We start from the raw sequence: 18,464 nt of genomic DNA on the forward strand, positions 1-18,464 counted from the left end.
GCTCTCTGTGCTTTTTTTAATCCTCTCGCCACTGAAAAAAGTCAGTGGAACTTGGTTACTTTTTAACAAAGACACACCAATACAACACATACCAAAAATATTCTCACAGACACAGGGTCAGTCCGACAGTAACCTGCTGTGTGTTTGCTGAGAAAAAAAAAATCCAATTGTAAAATGATATACAATAAATGACAGCCAATGTTTTTCACTTTTTGTTCTTAATAAAAAATGTATATAACACACAAATAAAAGGTTTCTTCCAACTCCTAATAAGTTATGTCTCTCACAGCCAGGAAGTTTCCTTTGGCCTGCTGCTGGGTGTTTAGTTTCCCAAGTACAATATAAGAACAAGGGCCCAGTCCCATCTGTTATACTCAGATACTCAGCGAACCCAAGTCACCTTTATGTTTCCTCTCACGCCCACCGCTCTGCAGAAGCCGCAAATGTTGTCTGAGCCATTTATCATGGTAGTGCCAAGCCAACAGAATCAAGAATAAGACTGGTAAACCCTCTGCACTTTTCAAAATACAAATCATGACAAAAATCTATGGTTCTTAGCTGCTATTTCTAATTATATTGTAAAAAAAATGCATTAGGCCTTTAATTTCTGCATCAAATGGTTCAAATAATAACAGCCCTCTCTCTTAGATTAGACATTTATGAATACATTTCTGTGTTCCATTAAGTCCCTAACTAAATGTTAAACTCATGTTCCGGACTTGTGGCTGTGCTGTTTACTGTGTCTTTGCTGATGCATTTTGCAGGCCTTCTCTCTTCAACCCCAACCCAGACTGCTTGACCCAATATGCCTGCGTCCTGTGACAGAAGATAAAGTACTATTAAATCTACCACCTCCAGAATGGTCAATGCTGTTTTTTCTTTTCTACGTTTTTTCCCCTCTTGGACTGACAGATTGAAAGTTTTCGCTCAGGCATACAGTGCAAAAACATGCCTTAACTCATTGTTACTCAGCCATGCTGGCACCTAACTTGTACCTTTGCCGAAGGTACATTTAGTCCAACACTTAAGTTCACTCTTGAATATCTTTAAAAAATAAAGAATTACGAAGGTTCACACCAAAATTTTAAAACTTTGTAAACCAACATCAGGATACTCTTCCTAAGGTAAAACCCAGACTTTACTTCTTGTATCCCCACAAGCTCACATGTTCACTGACAATTAGATTAGCTGCAATGAAACTTGGCAACACGTGTGGTCCGGGGACAGATGTGTCCTAATGATTTCCAGCATGGCTGAATGTTTTGACTGTGAACATGGAAAGTATGAAAATAGCTGTTCTTAGTGGCTCATATTTGTCACAAAAATTCCAAAGATCTGGAATACTACAGAGGTTCTCCCATTATAAAAGAGGGGAACCAAGTGACTTAATTGTCATGCCTAGGAAAACCCCCGGCATTGCTATAGTAACTTGTAATGTCTGTTACTGCTTTAAATTTAAATACAGTACACAGCATGTCAGGTGAAATTGTAGCTATAGAACACAGTGAAATGAAAAAAAAGTGATATACTTTATCGCCTAAACGTGGATTGAGCTACAAGAATATCAAACTGTATACATCAACATATGCACCACATTTTTAAAAGGTTAAACTTATGCATCTGCAATTTCATCCGGAAACATGTTTAAAGGATATATTGATAATAATAAGACCAACATTTACATTTAACATCACCTAAATATTTTGCTTGCTTATGGCAGCCCTAATTCTAAGTAATAGTAATTTGTAATGCCTTACTGTAGCCTGTGAGAGCATTTCTCTCCTCTAGATGTAGCTGATTAAGCAACCATCTAATGCTGATTGGTACAGGAGGGCAGGTTTTGATATTTATCGGGCTGTCTGTGTCATCATCACCACGATCTGGTATGACTTCATAATTCTATTCTGCCAAGCCACAAAGCTGCTGATGCAACTTCAGTTATTCACTCTGCTTGCTTGCATTGGCCTATGAGTCATAAAACCTCGAATAGGTGTTCAATTATCCCGGGATGAACTTATGCCTTGGTTATTATGAAGTTCAAACTTTGCGCGGTCAGAGGTCAGAATGGGTTTGACTTTGAGGTTTTCCTGTACAGCAATCAAGAAAAGGAGAAGAGAAAAAAGGGAAGTTTGGCTAAATCAGCACTTTCTTGAACTCCTGAGTTCATAACTGAAAACATCCATGAGATGTCAGTGCGCCCCAGGGTGGCTGTGGCTACAATGTAGCTTGCCATCACCAGTGTGTGAATGTGTGTGTGAATGGGTGGATGACTGGATATGTAAAGCGCTTTGGGGTCCTTAGGGACTAGTAAAAGCGCTATATAAATACAGGCCATTTACCATTACCATTTTTGTTATTTTTGGTCCTATTGTATGCGCCGTATAAAGCAAACACAAAAAATAGTTCTTCAGGCATGCCGTCCTTATCTCTCCTCTTCACTGTCTGTCACCTTCCCTCCATCGATAAAGTTTTGCTAAGTGTTGCACAACGAAACTTTGGGTCCTCCGCCTTGTCCCACTCTACGCTCTCTGACGCATCGTGCACAAACGTCAGCTGCAGCTTCTGTTGGGAGTGGGAAACTTCAAACAAGGGCGGGGCGGTGGTGCTAAGCGGTGTGAAACAGAGGTGTGTGTGTCAGCTTTAAGTACCGCGCAGGACATTCCAGGACACCCTTAAAATTCTGATCCACGAACGGAGCGCATTAAGACGAAAAGTTTCCAAAAGTTCTCACAGGCTGAGAGATAGCTACTCACGACGACATCCAGGTCTCATCGTTGATCCAAAGAAGAATCCATACAGAGAAAGTAAGTTTTTCAACCACTCGCATTTTGTTTTCTTAAGACAGATGTTGAAGTCAGGCACAGGCGTAAAGTTGTGCGCATTCTTTCTTGGTTTTGTTACAGTTAAACTCTTACTGGATCTTTCTCCACGGGGAAAAACAAGTTAGGAAAGCTCGAATTTGAGGGCTATGTTCATCATTACAATTAGCCACCTCATCTAATTTGTGTCCAGTAGAAAGAACATGTCTGGTGACCCCACCTTCCAAACTCTAAGACGTTTTTTGTTGTTTAAACGTTTTCTACGTTCATTTAAAATCAAACAAACACAGTCAATTAGTTCAGGTATTTTCATGGCTTCAGCTTTTTTGGTTGGCAGCCAGCTGCTGCAGCTCATCCCTTTCTTTTCTCAATGACCTAGACGATGTGTAGTGTATAGGATTTAAGCAATATCTCTATGTACTTAAAAAAAATTACACTGGAACTCCAGGGATTTGTTGCGACAGTTTAATAATCAGTCAGTTTTACATGGGACCAAACTCACTGGACAAACAAGCCAGTTGAAGCTGGTTTTACTGTAGAAAAGATAAAGTTAAATTTGTAGGGGGCATATCAGAACCTAGTAGGCATACCAGCCATGCTAACAAAAACTGGAAGAAAAGTGCAGGACTGCGGAGATACAGAGCAAAGTACAATGGAAGAAAGTGATATGAGTGGTAGTGAGAGTAGCAAAGGGAGGACGAGATGAAGAATACTTCATTTCAAGCTTGGCTGATGGCTGTATTACAGTATAGATCATTTTAAGTTTGTGCATTAGAGTGTGAGCAAGGGAAGAGAAAGGCTGCCAAAAAATTAGGCTTGTGAAATGACTTTTCATGGTTCTAGGGGGTTCAGTGGATGTCTCTAATTGGCCAATTTTAGACCACGTTGGTGCAAGAGGAAGATAAGGCTTCATTTTAAAAAGGACAAAAAACACTTGTAAGTTGCTTGTTTACTTAGTTATGTTTCAAAAGATCCTGTAATAGCTCATATGGAGGGTGTTTGTTTTTCTGCCTCGCTTCCTTTTTTTTTAGATTCAGTGAGCCTAACAGTATCGACTTGAGCTTTGGGTGAGGTCACTGTGTGAAAAACATACAGCTTTATCATTTTCCGTCAGGATTCAGATGAACTCAGGAAGCCACAGAGTTAAAAAATACAAAACGTGACCGACACACAGATGGTGCACACATGCATTGATTTTAAAAGCTTTGAGGCTATGAGGCGCCCCTCCCTCTTCCTCAGCTGTTGTCTGCCCTTTGACCTCTGCCCTTTCCACCCTGTGTCGTGACATGCAAATAGTTACCCTTGAAAATCAGCTCAGCCACACTGGATCAGCAGCTCCCATCTGTCTGCGTTATCATCTAAACATTCCTGTAATGCTTTTTTACTTCGCCGGTCAAACCTGTACCTGTAAACTGGTATGCTGAAGTTATGTACAGAAATGATTGAATGTGTGGTAACTGTCCAATCACAGTTCACTCACTATAACTAGAAATGATCTCCAAAGTAAGCCCTAAATGTTACCTTGTATCTTGTTTATAGGGAAACTTAGGGTTACCCCCAAAGCTAAGGAGCATATTATTAGTTAACTACAGTACAGTTCATGCTTAAGTTCAAAAGTATCAACATTGCCTAGAAGTAAAGATGCTCATGTTCTGCTGACGGCAGCTCATGTTTAGGTGGTTGTGAATCAGAAGGTAGAGCCGATCATCTAGTAACCGGAAGATTAGCGGTTCAGTCCCTGGTTGCACAGGTCGGTATGCTAAAGTATCCTTGGGCAACATACTGAACAACCACATTTCTGACTGTGTATGCTAATGTTAGATCAAAAAGCACTCAGACGTAGAAATAACGTGCTTTTGATGAATTAATAAATGAATGGGTGAAAGCCACATGCTCAAGTAGAGTAGAAAAGAGCTATATAAGAACCAGTCCATTCACCAGTAAGAACTGGTAACAAGCACACACATGCACATACATATATGTTCATGGCTATTTAAATTGTATTGCTCTATAAACCACGTGTCTGCTATTAACGTTTCATTAACAACACTGTTTTCTCCCAACAATGTGCATCACTGCAGCTCATTACAGTTTACATGTGCTAACAAAACTTCACTGATGGTTTGTTTTTGAAAAACAAAATAGCTTTCACATTTGCAAAGTTGCATGTCACACACAGCTTGTGATTTTGTTTTGATAGAGAGAAGATGCAGATGGTAAAACCAAAAGAAGGACTGAGGGAAAACCGTCTCCTCCCTCAGATTTGCATTCTAGTAAACACAAGAACGAGCGAGGAAGGTCAGGCCAATCCTCAAAGAGACTAACGATCTCATTCCGCTGTGATTATTAGTGCAGTGTATGAGGGTGGGGATGTGACAGTATGATAAATGCTCGTAAGGTGCACGACCCTGTCCACTTGCGCTTGCAGTCAATGTGCACGCAAAAAGACATCACAAGCACAGCAGCTACACTGCTCTCCAGCAGCTGAGGCGCAGCAGATTGAATCCAGCTGCTCGAAGCAGTTATGTTTGCTCACGCAGAGCACCTAAGAAGGAAGAATGGCGAAATTCCCCGAAATTGTTCGGGAAGGACTTGCAGCTGAGTAGAGTCCATGTCAGGAATGTAGTAATTAATGAAACTAAGAAACAAGGAAACTGTTCATTTAGTCCATCGCATTGTTTTTATTACAAAGATATGAAATAAATTGGACTGCCTGTGGCCTCTCATTACTTGTGAGCAGTTAATTGGCATAAAATATTAACTGTATGTGTACTTAATTAATCTCATTTCTTTCTATTATTGTGGGGTCTTTACTTTACTATATATATGTTGGGAACTGGCCGATAAAAAAAAAAAAACTGAATGAAAATTGAATTTTAGTGAATTAAAAGACCAGAGAATAGTGCATATAATCGGTACCCAAAATTCTTCTCTTTAGAATTACAGTTAACATTTTTTCATGTGTTTTCCAGAATGCCAGGTGAGCGGTTAACAGTAAGAACTACATCAGAGATTGGGCGATTCCCCGGAGCAGCCCCACCCACAAGGGTGGAGCTGACCATCCAGAATGAGGGTGAGAAGAAGCGGGAGGAGGGGGGCTGTCTATGGTGGCTCAGAAAGATGTGCCCGTGCTGCTGTAAGCACCCAAACGCCACCTCATATGATGTCACAGATAAGGTGGAATTCACCAAACTCCCAACCCCTGCCGCCATCGTAGATCCCCCCAAGCCGAAGCCCGAGAACGGAGAGGCAAAGGAAACAGATGGTAACGACACTTATTTTAAACTGTGTGAAAACATGACATTGTCTTTGGCATCAAATCTGATATTCACTCCTCTCCTGTTAGAAGGGAAGCTGTCAGTGTGTTCGGTGGACCTATTGAGTTCCAAGGCAGGTCAGAACAGACAGGAGCATCACACTGACCTGTATCACCGGGATGAGCTGATCCTTCGCAGAGGCCAGACCTTCCAGATAGAGGTTGAGCTCAACAGGCCCTTCAGTACTGACACTGACAAGCTGTACCTGGAGCTGAAAACAGGTATGAAGCCAGTGGCTGGACAGTGTCCATCTTTTTAAAACCAAAATATGAAGAAAAATAAATTAAAAATTGTAACAATGAGTATGATCAATAGTTTTTTTTAGCCATTTAAAAGACAGTTTTAAAAGTAACAGATGCACATTGTAATTAAGTGTATGTGGGAAACATTGCATGTGGGAGATAACATTTAACGCTGACGTTACTGGAAGGTAAGTCATTCAATAAAACGCTGCTTTCGATTTTTCATAGGAAAAGTGCCACTAACTATTTGTAAACGTTTTTTTGCGTTTAAAATTGTTGGATTGCCTTTTAACCAAAATTAGCTTCATTTGCAAACACAAGAAAGAAACCAGCGACTGCTCAAATCATGGGAAATACGGTCCAAATGTTGTGCATAGCTAGCACATTTGATTTCAGCAGCAGCTCATGGCTGCACAACAAGTTCTGGATTCCACCCAGCAGCCCGCAGTCTTAACAGTTTCCAGGCCTCGGTACACTGGACACCTCCCTCTGGTATTTACAGACCTCACGCTACACACTCTGGCAATACATCACCACCCAGAAGTGATTTGCTCCTTCTGCTGTGATAGCTTCATGGGGAGAGGGGAGGAAAAAAGAAACAAAGTGTCTGAGCTCTCCACATTCAGCAGACTGGCTGCCATCAGTGGGCAGGGAACAGGCTCGAAGTGTTGCTCCAAAAGCAGTGATTTTTATCAGTAAAGCTTTCAAAGCTGTTGTTTTGAGCAGAAAAGAGACACTGTTTTTCATCATTTTCATGCTTTAAAAAAAAGTATGCTAAAAAAAACGTATTCAGAGGTGAGAGAGGAAGGGAGGGGTGTCCTGGATGCGGTCAAATGGAGAACAATGGTTTCTTGGTAAACTCCGTATTTCTGTTTGGACGAATGGTCGTCCAGCAGGGTTGCACAAAGCAAGCAGCTCGGAGGAGAACATCCAGAGGGTTTTAATCTAACTAATGGATTTGCTAGTCCATGAGAAAAACACATTTAAAGGAACATTAAAGCTAAATAATCACTCACACAAATGTGCACGCTTTCTGTGGAGATGTGCACATCCTGGAGTTTTGGAGGCTTTCCAGGCCCACGCTAGTGTTTACTCTTGGAACCCACACATAGCTGGGCCAAAGACTATCATACACATGTGGTTTACAGTTTGGAATGGTTGCCATACACTGGAAATAACATAAAATTACTGTGATGTGAAAAGGTTTGAAACCAGATTTTGTAAGGAGGTCTCTTTGCTGTTGTTGCTGCTGCCTTATTTGATCAAAATCTTCAAGGTTAGCTTATAATTACAAATAAGCGAAAACAGGAAAACACTTTTTGGAGCTGTGCAGGTTAAATTTTCATTCAAAAACATAAAGCAAAGATATTTTACCACATCCTTGACAAGGTTATGTGCATGCACTCATACACACACAGTACACTCAAATACACCTGACTGTGTCCTGACTCAAGTTTTACATTTAAAAGACAAATTCTCTGACTGTCTTTAAAACATTGAATGCCATGAATATGAATTTAAATGTACTTTTTGTAAAAACTCTTCATAACTCTTCATAAAGTGTATTTGAAAAGAACCTCTGCCACAAGGTGGCAGCATTTTAGCAAAGAAGTTGCAGTTGTTTACAACTATTTTTGAAATCCTTTGTCATCGCAATCAGTGTTGAATGTAACGCTTTCCAAAGTAACATGTTGCTCTATCGTATTACATTTACACAATCCAGTAATTACAAGTTTATTGTCACTTGCATTACAAAGCTTTTTCGTTATTTGCACAACCCAGACAGAAAAAAAAAGAAAAAACATGCTACATTGAGCTGATTTCAGTTCTTGTCAAGAGGAGGAAAATGGTGGAGCTATGGACGTTACTTTTATCTTTATTGCATAAACTGACAGGAGCATGATGGTAAAGTGCATACTGCGTCCAGAACGGAAATAACTACGTAATACTATAATGCAACTTCAGCTCTTTGCAAGCATCTGCACAGATAGCATGCTAACACAAGCCAAGAACCTAGGGTGATGATAAAGAGTGAATGCTAACCCCAGCCCAGCAGCCCGAACTTCAGCATGTGATAGATCAGTGATGAACAGTCCGGCTTCAGCCTCCATTTTTACCTGTTCATGTTAACAAGCACAACACTAAGCCTGGATTCTCTGACTCGCTGTAACATCTTCAACATCTTCAACCTTAGTTAATATCTCTGCAACATTTAGAAGGATTTCAATTATTAAACAAGTGCTTTGACTATTAGTAGTTTGAGTAGAAATATACAAATAAATTTAAAAAAAAAAGGGAATAATATGGTTATGTATCTGTTTGGTGTAGGTTCCCTGCCCTTGGTATCCAAAGGGACCCATGTCATCATTCCGCTGGTGAAGCACCTGGAAGATGAACGCTGGGAGGCCAAAATTGTAGAGCAGAACGGCAATAAGATCAAGCTGTCCATCAACTCTCCAGCCAACGCTGTGATCGGCCTTTACGAGCTCACTGTGACAACTTCTTCGCTCAAAGGCGACGCCACAACTACTTACACCTCCAGCAAGAACATTGTCATGCTCTTCAACCCTTGGTGTGAAGGTAAGCTGGCACCAATGGGAACAGGGAAGGCGGGGGTGGGTGTGGGTGGATTGAAGCCAGGGAATGTGGAAGACAGGAAGGAAAGAAGACGACTCACAGATGATTGGAAAAATAAAAAAAGAGAAGACGTGTGACCTTACATAGCATTCCAGAAATGAATTACTTACTATCTGGATTTATGTTAGGCTTTAGGTAGAATTGAGTATCTGAAAAAGTCAATATTTTTCTGGGAGCAGCAGATTCCATCTGTCTAACTGCGAATACTCAGATAAAATGGATGCCTGTATAGCCATTTAATCTCCTAGAGCAGCTCTGGTATAATATTACACTTGGGTGATAGAGGCCAAGTCAGTCCACGAGTGTGTTGTTGCCCATGAATAGCAACAGCGTGACTATGTGTGTCTATGTGACTGTGGTCTGTTATGCAACTCCCCCGGCTTGGACCAAAACTTCTGCCGTATTTGGTTTAGCCACAAGTGAGAGCATGACTTTCACCTGCATTGGAGATCAAAACCGTTTGGGTGTAAGATGAGGGAGACCTTTAGCGGGGTCATTCGATATGCAGATATGATTGCTAATTGTGTATGCCTAAATGCCTGCTGTTCAAAGAGCTGAAAGCACCATGACTTAAGAAAACAAACAAGGAAATTGGGAACATTTCTACAGAACAGAGGCACAGCAGAGAAAAATACATTCAGAAAAAGCTGAAAAAATGCTGCACGTAGCACAGACTACAATGGAAATGAAGCCAGGGTGGACTATAAGTAATGGAGATGGCTGAAAGAAAAGAAAAACCCTTTTAGGTGCTTCGGTTACTAATAAAGCTCCAGAAGTTGGCCGTCTGTCCCTGGTGTCCTGGGAAACACTGGAGACATTAAGTGTGTCGACTGGCTTGGAAAGCCCCCTCCACAAGAGCTGGCAGAGGTAGAGAGGGAGGTCTGGGCATCTCTCTTGAGACTGCTGCCCCAGTGACATTGGTGGGTGGGTGGATGGATGGATGAACAGATGGATGGATGGATGGATGACAAATAACGATGAAGGACCACACCACCTGGAGGATTACCACACCAGTTATCTGTGTCATAACTTTGGCCAGCATCAAATAATCTGGACTAGTGAGGTTCAGTCTAAATATAACAGCAGATAGTTGTAATGCTTTTAGGGGATGAAACTGTCACCTAATGATTTTATGTTATTTCCTAATTTGGATAATACATTACCATTTATTTGAAGGAGTATTTTTTGTGCATATTTCAAATTCTCTTTATGTGGCTTTATTCATGTGATATTCAATCTTGTGTACTGTGCTTTTTTCAGTAGAACTGGTTTGATATGAATTCTTGGTACAATAAGACATTCTTCAGCCACTTATTGGGCACTCATTGAAATAAAAAATTGTCTGTTATTGACTTTTTTTAAAAACTTTCTTTCATAGTTTCCTAGAGGGTTAGACTTACAATGTAGTCTTTCACTCCTGCAGAAAACATTTTTCTTTGAAGGGTTCAACAGCTAGAGGGGCTTTTCCTCTTTCAAAGAGAAAAAAGGAAAAAAAATGCCTCTACAGAAAGCTCACAATGGCACAGAAGCTCAGCATGATGGACATGCTGAGCTTCAGACAGCATTGCGAGTGTGTGATTCTTAGAAAGACAGGGGTCAGCACTTGTGCTAACTTGTCAGGCATAGTGGGTAAAGCTTCTCTGGGCTGGTGAAAGCAGCATGGTTACTGAGTTTTCATGTCTTCCAAATTAAACCCTCAGTTAAAAATTCCATAATCAGAGTCATGTCTCCCTCCCCTCGCCCCAAACCAGTCAGGACAGATGGCTGCCCCTCCCTGTGCCCGGTTCTGCAGGAGGTTTCTTCCTGTTAAAAGAGAGTTTTTCCTTCCCACTGTTGCCAAAGTGCTTGCTCATATATTATTATTGTATGGTCTTTACCTTACAATATAAAACACATTGAGGTGACTTTTGTTCCAATTTAGCACTATATAACTACAATTGAATTGAATTATTATCGTCTTCTTGCCAGTGGCCAGCAAGAGGGACCAAATGTCTAATTTAGCTTTTTTACCTTGATATAAGTTATGTGAAGCCTGGCCCTTGCTTCTATCTGCTAATCTTAACCCTATTCAAAGCTCCACTAAGAAATTCAACTGTAGAGTGTCTTATCTTAGACCCAAACTTCTATTTTTTTTCTTTGATATTCGACAGAAAAAAGCACATTTGCAATGCAGCAAAATAAAAGAGAAAAGAAAAGAAAAAACAGTGGACCTGGTTGTGATAAAAAGCCTGTGTGTCTTTCATTATGGGGTTGCTGCTTTTGGCGGCATGCCCAATCTCCTTTTCCCTCTTTCAATCTCCTCTTCCCTAGACCAATCTCTCCCTCACACTCATAAAAGTCAAAATCCTACAATTACTGTATGAAGCGCCATGGGGCGAGCTCGCAGAAATCCTTACAGCTGGTGACAACCTGTCCTCTCCCTTGCTTTTACTGCCTCCGTGTGTATTTCCTTCCCGTTTTTATGCCTCTCCCTCCCTGTTTTGTACCTTTCTTGCTATCTGCTGACCTGACCTTCACTCTGACTCTTGGACCTCCTCCCTAACATCTTCCTCTATGAATCTATTTCTTCCCACATTCCAGGAATTTTTTTAGCAAGATATGAAAACCACAATTATCACAGCTGCCAGATACTATCAGCTTCATCCCTTAAAATCTCGAGACAATATGTTATGCTTCACTCTCTCTCTCCTCCTCCTCCTCTTCTTTTCCCACCCAAGCATAACTTCCCCTCTTCCTCTCCTATGCCCCCCGTACTTTGTTAAATCTCTTCCTTCCACTTGCATTTTCTTATGTCCATCTCAAACAGTCTGTTACTTTTACTGCTTTTCCTTTCTTTCTCTTTGTCCCGTTCCTCGTCCCCACCCATGGGCATTTTCAAGGTGGTGACAGTAACAGATAAAAAGGGATGGAAAAAGAAACACATAGATTCGGGTGAGGGGCACACGCCCAAGTCTGGAGTGCTGAGGTCACCAAAACCAGACTTTTTCCCATAAGTGAGTGTGGGCCTCACTGCAAGATCTATGCAGTCATTGTGTTTCTTAACCATTTCCTGGCCTTGGGAACTTTTTTCACATGATAAGTAAGAAAAAAACACATTCTTGAGTTGTTCAGTCACAAAGGAGGTGAATAAAGCAGGGATTTTAGGTCATTTTCACAAACAGGGGGGGAGCTCGAATGTTTCCGTTCATTAAAAGAAATTTAAAACATCTACTTAAAAAAAGGGTTTCCTTGTATTCCCTGGTTTAATTAGACTGAACGTCAGGGATAACCACATAAATGTACTTAACTGTGCATGCATTATTGAAAGCCTGTTCTTGGAGGATTACATTTTCAGTGACATGAAGCTAAATAAGAGCAAATTCCTGTGTTTCTAGAGGACAGCGTGTTCCTAGATAACGAGGAGGAGAGGAAGGAGTATGTGCTGAATGACACTGGGAGGATTTACTACGGAACGGAGAAACAAATCGGTGCTCGCACGTGGAATTTCGGACAGGTACAAGCTATGAAGAGCAAGCTTGGTTTCTAAGCTATCATTACACGATTATGACCCTGTGGCACTTACCCTGTTTGTTCCTGCTGAAGATGGAATTATTTTAAACTGTTCCCAGTACCTATATTTTCATTGTGTTTTTCAGCAGCTGGTAATTTCTGTTTAAAAACAAAATGTTTTCATTTTTTTTTTACAGTATTCAGTGTTCACAGGACAATTCTCCAAACTTTGGTTTCATAGTGAATTTTTTTCTTCATTGTAGTTTCATGAGGGAATCCTGGAAGCATGTCTGTTTATCATGGAGAAGAGTGAAATGCCGCCATCTGGTCGAGGGGATCCGGTCAACGTGGTCAGGGTCATATCTGCCATGGTGAGCTAATATACAAAAGAAAGATGTTTTTTCTAGAAAAAGTAGGAAAAAAATACAGGAAATGCAATGACCGTGTCACTGTGTCCTTTTTAGATAAATGCTCAGGATGACTACGGTGTTCTAGTTGGAAACTGGTCAGGTGATTACTCTGATGGAGTCTCACCTACGGCGTGGAGCAGCAGCGTGGAGATCCTGAGGAAATACCACTCGACCAATGGAACGCCTGTGTCATATGGACAGTGCTGGGTCTTCTCTGGGATCACTACAACAGGTGATTATGAGGAAAAAAACATTAAAAAGGAAGGGTGCTGGATGGCTGAGAGAAAGTTAAGAGTGTGTCTGTGGTGAAACCTTAAACTTTAGTAGGCAGTCGCAAGCCTTAGAAGGCATGCGAATGGATTGTACTGTATGTTCGGCTTGTGTGTGTAAAAAAGCTGCAAAGAATACCCAAGAGTGGGTCTTGGTGTGGATGTCAATTTAATTACAAATCCACAAATTTATTATAATCATGGCTTTTTGTCAGTCTGTGTCTTTGCATTAGCTCTCACAGTAACTCTGTCATAGAGCACTTCATATTCACTGTGTGTGCATCCAGGGAAGCTTGCATGATAGCTAGCTGACCCTAGCACATAATATTGCCCCTGACAGCAAGTCATAGCTTTTATGCACTCCAAATACCTTGCATTGGCATTCTTAACATACCATCTATATTTGTCACAGATAGAGCCACATGTGTTGCTTTCATTCAACCAGAATAATGAAATTCCTTGCTGCCTAAAGTATTACCATCTGAAAATCTAACTCAAGTATCAAATGGCCTTGCAGAAATAAATTTTAATTGATCTATTTATATCTGTGTCTTTGGTTTTAGTGCTGCGCTGCCTTGGCATTCCTTCCCGCAGTGTGACCAACTTCCAGTCAGCACATGATACCGACGTATCCCTTACTACAGATGTATACCTTAATGAGAATTTGGAGCCAATTGACTATCTCAATAGAGACTCTGTTTGGTAAGATATAGAGCTTTACGTAGAATGGCATTCTGCCATGAAAATCATCTAAACCTATGCTAAAGAAATGTTCTAAAATGTTCTTGAAAATCCCCAAGTTGAAATTTCTTTTAAAAGTGCATAGGCTTGTCTTGTATCTATGTGTTCTTTTATGCTGTATTACTGGTATCCTACAAGAGCCCTTAGACATTCTGTCTGCATTTTCCATATCCCTATAACTGCCTGAACACCCGTTCACTATAACTGTGGAACAGGGCACATGTTGTGAATGTAGCTAATGTAACAAAAACTAAACCCATATCCTTAATTCCTATTAAATTGTTAAGATGTGTTTCACTTCTACAAAAATTGCCAGCTATGTTTAAAGTCAGTAAAATATATCTACAAATGCCACCAAAAGTCTCTAATGAACACTTTGCATTTTATACAAAAAATTAAAGTGTAAAATTGTGGCATATAAACAAGCTAACTGCTTTATGCTAAGCTAAGCTAACTACATGCTAATTGTATTATTATATTAACCTAAAAGGAACAGTTTAATTTACTTAAATTCAAAATACCTAAACTCTGTCTAACTGTAGGAATTTCCACGTATGGAATGACTGCTGGATGGCCAGACCAGACTTACCTCCAGGTAATGGAGGCTGGCAGGCCGTAGACGCCACTCCCCAGGAAACTAGCCAGGGCACCTTCCGCTGTGGCCCTGCTTCTGTGAACGCCATCCGCTCTGGCCATGTCTACCTTAAACATGACACGCCGTTTGTCTTTGCTGAGGTGAGTGCGTGTTCTTGAACTCTTTGTTGTTTTGCATGTACTAGATATAGATATGTAAGAATTTCAGAAGTGGTCTTTGCAGCTTGAACCGTCAGCAAAAGATGAATCACGTAATCATATGTAAAAAGGGTAACCTGTTCTGTTTGAGCTTATTGTGTTTATTGGTATTTTTCTGGCAGGTCAACAGTGACAAAATTTACTGGCAGAGAAACCTGGACGGCACATTTAAACAGATCTACAGTGAAAAGAAAGCTGTCGGCCACTGCATCAGCACCAAAGCGGTGGGCTCTGATAAGCGGGCAGATATCACATCCTTGTACAAACATGAAGAAGGTACTGGCAGCTATTTTTTACTTGTCTAATTGTAAGTCTACCTTAGACTGATGTTCCAGAAACAGACAGAATCATTTCTGCACCACCTGGAAATATCTTAATAAGCAGTGATTTAGTCCTGTCATTCTCTATAGATCATTTTGTTGAACTTATTCAACCCTCATCAACTGTTCACCTGCTCTCCACAATTCTTTAAATATAGCTCTCTGTTTGTTTTCATTGGAAAGACTTTGCACCATATCTCTTGCATATGTCAGTAAATCCTGAAACCTCTGACAGAATGAGGTGCACTTACATTCTCCTCCCTCTACTAGATTCAGAAGAAGAACGCATTGCAGTAGAGACTGCAAGTCGCTATGGCAGCAAGCCAGATGTCTATTCCACACCAGTGGCAGAAGATGTGTCAGTGGAGGTAAAGGTGGATGGCGAGGGACCCAGGGTGGGTGCTGATGCCCAGTTGAAAATTCTGGTGAAGAATCTAAGCTCACAGCCCCGCCAGGCAACAATCCACAGCCAGGTGGCTGTCATGTACTACACTGGAGTGCTGAAGGGAACCATCAAGAAGGAGCAGATGCCTGTGGAGCTTTCGCCTAATGAAGGTTGGATTTCGAGCTCAATTATGAAGCTGCACTATCTATGTAGGGTTTTGGTCTTAGTCGTTATTGTCAAAACCTCTTCAGTACAATTTGATGTGAAATTAGCAACATCTAGGCCCAGTTAGAGTAAAAAAGATGATACGTTTTGGCGCGATTAGGAGAGCCTCACCTCTGTGATTAACAATTGCTACCTTTTGTTTGGATTTTCTCTTGCTTATCAAGACTGGTTTCAAACAAACCCAAGGGTGAAAGCTAAAATGCTAAACTCAAGGCTTTAAAATAATAGGACAAAACTTCCATCTTTTAGCTCTTGCTGCTCTCGCATCACAAAAAAAAACAAGTTACTAAAGGTCTGGAAAACTTTATTCATAAATGAAAGGTAGAAGATGTGAAATACTAACATTTTATGTCATGTTTAATTAAATTAGTTTGTTAAACAAATATTTTAATCTAAAAAGTGTTAAAGTAAATAAAGGCTAAGAAGATAAAACTGTGTGATACTAAATCAAGCAACAGTCATTTTATTACTCATAACTGCAGCTCTTTGTTTAGATGTGAAAAAAGATAAGGTAACAAGAGTTTTGGAAATGCACAGTCATGAAGAAAATTGGGGACAGGATCATTTTTAATCAAACTGAAACCTGAAGTGGAAAATCAAACTTATTTTCTGAAACCTTTACATTGTGCTTAGGCTAGGCTAGCTCGTCCTGTGGGAAGTTACTTGAGCCAAGCTAACTAGCAGCTAGCTGCTGTTCCAAAATGTCTAAGCATCATTTAAATTGAAAACAACAACAAAATTTGCTTTTTTTCCCATCACATAGAGAAAACCATTGACTGGGTCCTGACCTACCAACAATACCAGAGCCAGCTGGTGGATCAAGCAGCCTTCATGCTAACCCTGTGTGGAAGAGTCACTGAAACGAAGCAAGTGCTAGCTAACCAGACAACTTTCAGGCTTCGCACACCTGACATCACCATCACAGTAAGATTTAATTTTCCCCCCCTTATTCATACAGTGAGCATTATTTTAACACAACATGCATAACATTTATTTCTATTAAAGGTATCCCTCTTGACTAATTTAACTCTTTCTCTGGCAGCCTATTGGAGACGCCGTTGTTGGTAAAGAGATGGCTGCCAAGATTACTTTCACCAACCCCCTGCCATCTACACTGAAGGGAGTGGTGTTCAGAGTGGAGGGCCTGGGCCTTCAGGAGGGCCATGAGGTGGTCGTGGGGTAAGAACAAGTCTTTCTCTTTTTTGCCTCCCTTTCTCTTCCACTAACATTTTTGTGTCGAGACTAACGTTTCATTTCATCCTGCCCCTCTCAGTGACGTCGGCGCCCACTCCAAAGTGACGCTGACAGAGCACTTCATCCCCTCCCAACCTGGACCCAGGAAGCTGGTGGCGTCCCTCGACTGTGAACAGCTCTCACAAGTGCATGGAGTGGCTGACATTGTTGTTCTTGAACAATGAAAGGCACCACAATGATCAGCTTCTCGCACAACACTTATTTCTTATAAAATATCAACTGACAATGCCTCATCATATTAAGTGTGCTAAGTTCCCATATCTTGAGCTATACTGTTTGTTTTTTATTGCAGAAAATGTTTAATTTTTGATATTCATAAAACTATTAATAGATGATTTACTGTAGCATTATCAGTATTACTACTATTTTTACATTTTAAATAACAGAAATTCACACTTGTGTCTTGCTGTGGAAGAATTGTAATAGACGTGTGACAAGGTGCTTTTTGACTAACAAGGGTTTGTATCCTTAGACTTCTAAAACAAGTCCATTTGAAGACACTGAAAAAAACCTGTGAAGGTGCAGAAAGTCAGGCAACATTGAGCTAATGTAAATACTATATATGTTGCTAGTCATAATGTGAAAACTGTTGTCTGACAAAATGAACCTCACATGGCTTATATGAAGGGAGGGAACTGTGACGTGCTTGGAAAGGGAACGATGCTGACTTTGGCAAATGTAACGTTTAAATGTACCAATTCAGAAAACAGAAAATGATGTCGTCTGCAAGGACACAGATTACCACTTATTTCAACTGTCAAATGAAATGAAAAGTCCGCCTTTATTAAAAACCCAAACCCCTCAAATGTCTGCATATCCGAAACGAGACCATTTATCTACTTGGAATGTTTTGGGTTTTCTATCATCTGTGCTGTGTCTTTAATAAAAGTCACACTAAAATGATGTTGCAGCTCTTTATTAAACAAGCCTGTGCTGGTTAAAGCCGATGTAAGCCTCTCAGAGGAAACAGGAAACTTTCCACTTTTGCAATTGAACAATGTTTTATGGCGCAAAAAAAAGAGAGTGACTAATTTCAGCCTTACAAATTATGGTGGGTGACACACCTTTACTGCGTTTCACCAATCAGGATGAGTAATGTATTCCCAGGTACTTAAAGCTGACTGTGCTAAGGCAGTGGCTCATAGTTTTAGCATTTTTTACAGAGAAATACTGCGCCCTTTATGCCACTCGACTCGTTTAACAGCTCTAATTTGTAGCTCTCTTTCACATTCAAGGCATTAGAAAATGTACGAGTTCATAAAGGAAGTAATCGCTGTCATTGAAGCCATCAGAGAAAGATGTCAGATCATATTCCTTGCAGTGCTATGAACTCACGTATTTCCTGAATTCCAGTTCATCAAGCATTGTGACGGTGGGCTTGTCGGACAGTTTGAAGTGGAATTTGACACATTTTAAAAACTCAGGTTTTAAAATTCATCTGAATGTTAAATATAGCGTATAATGTCCCAGTAATTATAGTATGCCAAAAAGAGATGGAATAACAGTTTTACTGTTTACTTTATCACAGATTTGATGATGTAATATTACCTTTCACATTAATACA

At 40.4% G+C, this 18,464-nt stretch overlaps 1 protein-coding gene across 1 annotated transcript; it reads left to right on the forward strand.

The window, feature by feature from the left end:
- The first annotated feature begins 2,585 nt into the window (after nucleotides 1-2,585).
- tgm1l1 (transglutaminase 1 like 1) lies at nucleotides 2,586-17,803 on the forward strand. Its single transcript, XM_085254688.1, has 14 exons — nucleotides 2,586-2,804; nucleotides 5,792-6,084; nucleotides 6,166-6,357; nucleotides 8,707-8,958; nucleotides 12,390-12,508; nucleotides 12,768-12,875; nucleotides 12,969-13,146; nucleotides 13,747-13,885; nucleotides 14,467-14,659; nucleotides 14,839-14,992; nucleotides 15,307-15,591; nucleotides 16,410-16,570; nucleotides 16,689-16,825; nucleotides 16,920-17,803. Exons 2-14 carry the CDS (start codon nucleotides 5,793-5,795, stop codon nucleotides 17,062-17,064), a joined length of 2,355 nt encoding a protein of 784 aa, XP_085110814.1. The 5' UTR covers nucleotides 2,586-2,804; nucleotide 5,792; the 3' UTR covers nucleotides 17,065-17,803.
- Nucleotides 17,804-18,464: the final 661 nt, after the last annotated feature.

The sequence above is a fragment of the Mchenga conophoros genome, linkage group LG18 (assembly GCF_057382185.1).
Source record: "Mchenga conophoros isolate Kocher_MC1m ecotype Shallow Benthic linkage group LG18, M_conophoros_male_GT1.1, whole genome shotgun sequence".
Classification (NCBI taxonomy): Eukaryota; Metazoa; Chordata; class Actinopteri; order Cichliformes; family Cichlidae; genus Mchenga; species Mchenga conophoros.

Bases quoted from the DNA above. Each gene is read 5' to 3' on its own strand.
- tgm1l1 (XM_085254688.1), top strand. From the start codon at position 5,793: ATGCCAGGTGAGCGGTTAACAGTAAGAACTACATCAGAGATTGGGCGA. The intron at 14,660-14,838 runs GTGAGTGCGTGT...TTTTTCTGGCAG, and splicing joins CGCCGTTTGTCTTTGCTGAG to GTCAACAGTGACAAAATTTA. The intron at 16,826-16,919 runs GTAAGAACAAGT...TGCCCCTCTCAG, and splicing joins GGCCATGAGGTGGTCGTGGG to TGACGTCGGCGCCCACTCCA.